Here is a 6,000-nt window from a genome sequence, read left to right as displayed (position 1 = left end):
ACTTTAAATATTCCTGTTTTTTATTCAGGTTAATTTATCATTAACATGTCAAACCTTTAGATTTTAAATCTAAAAGGTTCCTGAGTCAGCTTCATGTCCTGTGGTAAAGACGTTTCAAAATAAATTCATCTTTCATCACAGAACTGAAATATTTAGAAAATTCAGCCTTTAGTTAGAGTCCATCTAGTGTCCGCATTAAGAAAATAAAGGCATCATTTTAACCCGATCCACAGGCCAGAATCATCTCTGTGGCGCCGCCCTGGTGGTGACAGTCTGAACAGGAAATGTCCAGCATGTGTGTGATCTGCAGTTAACTAAACCACCTGATGGTACAAAGAAATGTCATAGATATTAATTATATCTACTTTTAGAAATATTAACTTAATTTGTTTAAATTTGTAGCTGAAGTTTCTGTTCGGTCCAAACCAGGTCCGGATGTCCGGTCAACATGATGAGGTCGTATTTGATGATATGTCAGAAATATTTTATTCTTTTGTTTACTGAGAGTTTTTATGAATTTGAGTTTCAAGATTCAGTAAAAATCTGGAGATCTTTACCGGACCGGACCGGACCGGGCCGGATCACGAGGATTGTTTTACTGTAAACACATTACAGTCATGATTTTCATATTTTAATTGTCCAGCTGTTCCAGATGTTTTAAGCTCTTCCAGATGATTTAAGCTCTTCCAGATGTCGGGGCGTCAGGCTCGGCGTTTTGACTTCGGGTCGGAGCAGAAACATGGAGTCGGCCATTAGGCTCGGTCCTCCATGTCTCCACTTCCTGTTTCACAGCAGCAGAAGAAGAACAGGCGTGACCTTCGTCTCCGCCGCCAGCCTGACACCGAACACGATCTCCGGCCGCTCCTCGCCCTCCTGATTAGCTTCCTCCTGTCGCTGCCTCGCCTGGACAGGTAGAACCGCCGCGTTCATCTCTGAAACATCTGTACGGATTTATTTAACGGGAAACTTTAATGTTTCATCCAGTTGCAGTGAAGCTCTGCTCAGCTGGATGAGCCATAAACGACGTAAACTTGTTATGATTCAGAGATGAAACTCATAAAAATCTGGTTTAATAAAAACTATGAGCAAAAAATGTTGGTCAGCATTTTAGTTTTGTCCCATAAAAACAGAGAAAATGTGATTTCTGAGGGAAAGTGAGTCCAGATGTTCAGACTTTACCACTGTTAGGATGCCATTACTTCTTCATGGCCTAGTCCAATCACACTCTGCTTTTACTTTTTATTTGGATTTTTTAAATGATTTTCATTTTTATATCAATTTGAGTTTAGAAAACTAAACATAACAGAAAAGTTGATGAAAAAGGATGAATTTTTTTATTATTTATCTGTTAAAAATGATAAAACAACCAGAACTTTCATAAGATTATATATTAAAACAAAAAGTGAGTTTGTGAATTAAAAGTTCAGTAAATTTATATTTATATTTTTTTCTATTAAAAGCTGTTTTTATGTCTAGTTCATGCGTTTTTATATTTTGTTGTATTTCATGCAGCTGAATTGTCAGATTTTCTTTCTACTATTTATTTTGTAATTTTGTATTTCAGTTTAGACGCCATGTTATCATTTTAAATATTTATTTATGTTATTTCTTCTTGTTGGCTTTTATATATTTCATGTTATTTTTTAATGTTTCATTGTTTGTTGGGTTTTATATTTTATTTTGTTTTTGTTAAATTTTTTGTCGTATTTTAATTTTACTCATCTGGCCGTTGTTTAATTTCTTTATGTTTTATTTTACATGTTTATATCATATTTCATTTATTTGCTGTATTTTGCCATGTTATGTTTTACACATTTTACTTTATAATTATTTTGTGTTTTTATTTTAACACCTGTTTTTTTTCTGATTCAGTTTTTAATTCTTAGTATTTATTTTAATTTTTTCTTGTTTCCCTAAATTTTTCTAAAATGACCAAAAGCATCAAACTGTTATCAGTATTTAATTTCTATATTTATTGTTTTGCATCATATTTCTGTTATAATTGGCCTAATTAAAGTAAAAATGAGTTTCCAGCCGCATAATTGCTGCTGAACCAGTCAGTCGCATCGCTGCGGTAACCACGGTTACGCCACGGTAACCGGGGGTTACGCCACGGTAACCGTGGGTCGGGAATGTCTCGTTATCCTGCTGCTTGACCGCGGAGCAACCTGGTCGTCATGGAGACGCAGAGCGAGACCCGGGAAGCTCTCAGTCCAAACAGACGGAGAAGAAGAGGAGGAGGAGGAAGAGCAGACTCTGAGGCTCTGAACCGGACCGGAAGGTTCTGGTCCAAAAGTAGAAACCAATCAGAACTGTTCATCTACCCCACAGCATGATGCTGCCACCACCAGGTTTCATTTTGTACCAAACGGGCTGAATAATAACAGAGGAGAAGATGGACGCAACAGGAAACAGGAAGTAGAACTCTGGAAACAGGAAGTAAAACTGGAAACAGGAAATGTTCAGCAGAGCAGCGTGAAGTGGCCTTTGACTAGACGAGGAAAACAGAGCGACTCGTCGTGTTTCTGGGTTCATGGATTCTTGTTCTACTGTTTGTGTGACTTTGACTAGGCCAGTCCAGGTTTGCCTTGTTTTCGGAGGTCGGCTCATTAAATGAACCTGTTTTAACGAAGCTGCCTGACTAACGGGTCGGAGGCATTGGGAGTTGGTCCAGTTGGTCCTGCTGGTCCAGTCGGTCCAGTTGGTCCTGCTGGTCCAGTCGGTCCAGTTGGTCCTGTTGGCCCAGTTGGTCCTGCTGGTCCAGTCGGTCCTGCTGGTCCAGTCGGTCCAGTTGGTCCTGTTGGCCCAGTTGGTCCTGCTGGTCCAGTCGGTCCTGCTGGTCCAGTCGGTCCAGTTGGTCCAGTCGGTCCTGCTGGTCAGTCGGTCCAGTTGGTTCTGTTGGCCCAGTTGGTTCAGTGGTCCTGTTGGTCCTGCTGGTCCAGTCGGTCCAGTTGGTCCAGTCGGTCCTGCTGGTCAGTCGGTCCTGCTGGTCCTGTTGGTCCTGTTGGCCCAGCTGGTCCAGCTGGTCCAGTTGGTCCTGTTGGTCCTGCTGGTCCAGTCGGTCCAGTTGGTCCTGTTGGTCAGTCGGTCCTGCTGGTCCTGTTGGCCCAGCTGGTCCAGCTGGTCCAGTTGGTCCTGTTGGTCCTGCTGGTCCAGTCGGTCCAGTTGGTCCTGCTGGTCAGTCGGTCCTGCTGGTCCTGTTGGTCCTGTTGGCCCAGCTGGTCCAGTCGGTCCAGTCGGTCCTGCTGGTCCAGTCGGTCCAGTTGGTCCAGTCGGTCCTGCTGGTCAGTCGGTCCTGCTGGTCCTGTTGGTCCTGTTGGTCCTGCTGGTCCAGTTGGTCCAGTTGGTCCTGTTGGCCCAGCTGGTCCAGCTGGTCCAGTTGGTCCTGTTGGTCCTGCTGGTCCAGTCGGTCCAGTCGGTCCAGTTGGTCCTGTTGGTCAGTCGGTCCTGCTGGTCCTGTTGGCCCAGCTGGTCCAGCTGGTCCAGTTGGTCCTGTTGGTCCTGCTGGTCCAGTCGGTCCAGTTGGTCCTGTTGGTCCTGCTGGTCAGTCGGTCCTGCTGGTCCTGTTGGTCCTGTTGGCCCAGCTGGTCCAGTCGGTCCAGTCGGTCCTCTGCTCTCCGCCGGTTCGTCTCTGGAGCTGCAGGAAGCAGCAGCAGCTGTGCGGCGCTGAGCTGCTGACTCAGCCTGACGGAGGAAGAGGAGCGCAGATGGAGACGATGAAGACAAACATGTCAGCTGTGGGACGCGCGTCACCGCGGGGAGGATGAAGGTGACATCACAGCATCGTCTTCGTCACGCAGCGTCCAGCCAAACTGAGTCAACAGGATGAAACGGCCGACTCATCAGTCAGCAGCTGCCCCGTTACCACGGCGACACGTCAGCTGCTCCAGCTACAGGACGATAACGTAACCGATGACTTAGAGAGGAGGAGGAGGATTAATAAAAACCGTCAAGAGGAAACAACAGAACCTTAACGGGACGGTTTCCCTTCATCAGCAGAACCTGACGCTACGTTAGCGCTAGCATCATCAGCAACTACTGCTGCCCAACAACCTGAGGAGGGTCAAAGGTCACCTCCTTCCAGGAAAACGACTCAGAGGATCAGCTCCTGACTAATCAAACCTCAGCAGGTCAAAGGTCATGACTGGACAATAGACACATGGGAACATGGCTGCGCCACTCGGCCCGACGTTGGAACATTTTAGAACCGTTAAGAAAAACAATGAGCAGGTCAGCCGGGCCACAAGGTGGCGCTGTGACACCGACAGAACCAAAGCTATTATCATGAATATTTAATTATTATTGTTTATCAACAAAAAGTTTCATGTTTCTCTTTTTCTCTCTGCAGTTGTAGAAGCAGAAGAATCGGATCAGAACCGTTCTGTTGGATCTGCTGTGAGGATGTTTCTGATTTCTGTCAGATCTTCCACAGCCAGAACCAGAACCACCAGAACCAGAGCCACCAGGACCTGAGCCACCAGCACCAGCACCAGAGCCACCAGCACCAGAACCACCAGCAGAACCAGAAGCACCAGCAGAACCAGAACCTGCGCAGCAGCTCATGTTTTCCTCCGCTGCTCCCGGTCCGGGTCGCAGCAGGACAGATCGGTTTGGAGCAAACATCCGGGGAAACGGCAGGGATTTGTGCCGGAGCGACTCCGTCACCGTGTCGGTTCTGATCCAGATCCAGCGGCTTCCAGCAGGATGAAACTTTGCTCTGCAGCAGCAGAAGCAATAAAATCTGACTCAGCGTCTGAAATATGGATTTACAGGAAGAATCAGGCTGAGCTGCTGCAGTTCAAGTGTTTTCTAATAAAGGCAGAAATGAAAGTGAAATAAATCCTTTGATCTGTTTTTATTGCTCTGCAGACCGAGGCGCACGCTGCGCCGTGACTGACTGCGGTCAGCAGCCGCTCGGATCTATTTTTATCTGCAGAGTATTTTTAGCAGCAGCAGAAGGTCTGAGTCTCTGCAGCGTCGGAACCAGAACCGCTCGGCCTCCTTCACGCCAAACATGCAGAAAACTTTCAGATCAGTTGTCTGGTTATCAGTGAGGAACGTCACATTTTCTCAGATTCATGTTAAAAACCTCAGAGGAATAAAACGATGTGGAGGAAAAGGTTAAAAATGGAGATGGGCGTGCCGTGATGGCGTAGCGGTTAGCGCGACCCGTATTTGGAGGCCTTGAGTCCTCGACGCGGCCGTCGCGGGTTCGACTCCCGGACCCGACGACATTTGCCGCATGTCTTCCCCCGTTTCCTGTCAGCCTGCTGTCATATCAGGGACACTAGAGCCACAAAAAAGACCCTGGTGGGGTAAAAAAAACAAAAGAATGGAGAAGTTGCCCCATCATTTATTATTACATAAACTACAGATGAATCAAGTTCATGTTCTGCAGAACTTTACCGTGATCCTGACCCAAGCAGGCTGAACCTTAAATCAATGTTTTGGTTGTAGAAACAGAGAAATGATCCTGCAGAGGAAAAATAACTGAACCAAATATAAACATTAATTAGCAGATAAACTGTCTGATCTGGACATGAAGGAGATTTTTTATGTTTCTGTGGAAATTAGGACAGTTTTTGTAAATTTTTAAATTCTGTAATATAAAACTGCCTCAATGCTGCCCTCTTTGGGTAGATCCGTGGTACTGCAGTTACATTTTCCTATTGGTGCCAAGGGTTGACGTCGACGTCACAGCGCCCCCTGGTGGCGAGTCGGGATTTCAAAGCGAGAGTTGATGGATTACGTTAAAAAAGATGATAGTTGCTTTAGTGAAGAAAAGTTGCCAGATTCGTTGGTAGATTTGTTGCCAGATTTGTTTTTCGTCTCTTTTTTTAGCAGAAAGTCACTTTGGGTCTGAAAAGCCGTTAAAACTTAAGTCGGTAACAGAGTTTTCTCTCCTCTCATCTCCACTTTTAGCCACGCTAATCGTAAAAAGTTAAGTTTTCTAGAAGTTTGGTGTGAAAGCCAGAAATCCCTCCTGCATAGCGAGCCGTG

At 45.8% G+C, this 6,000-nt stretch overlaps 1 protein-coding gene across 1 annotated transcript in view; it reads right to left on the bottom strand.

Annotated features, from left to right (window-relative positions):
• Positions 1-623: 623 nt before the first annotated feature.
• fars2 (phenylalanyl-tRNA synthetase 2, mitochondrial) overlaps positions 624-6,000 on the bottom strand; it is a 28,551-nt gene continuing 23,174 nt past the window's right edge. The window contains exon 9 of the mRNA XM_023326498.1: positions 624-903. Within this exon, the coding sequence (XP_023182266.1) occupies positions 878-903 (26 nt within the window). The 3' untranslated portion in view covers positions 624-877. The remainder of the gene's footprint in view (positions 904-6,000) is intronic.

The sequence above is a fragment of the Xiphophorus maculatus genome, chromosome 21, assembly GCF_002775205.1.
Source record: "Xiphophorus maculatus strain JP 163 A chromosome 21, X_maculatus-5.0-male, whole genome shotgun sequence".
Lineage (NCBI taxonomy): Eukaryota > Metazoa > Chordata > Actinopteri > Cyprinodontiformes > Poeciliidae > Xiphophorus > Xiphophorus maculatus.
Note: the sequence above shows the minus strand (reverse complement) of the source record. Positions and strands in the feature narration are given on the sequence as shown.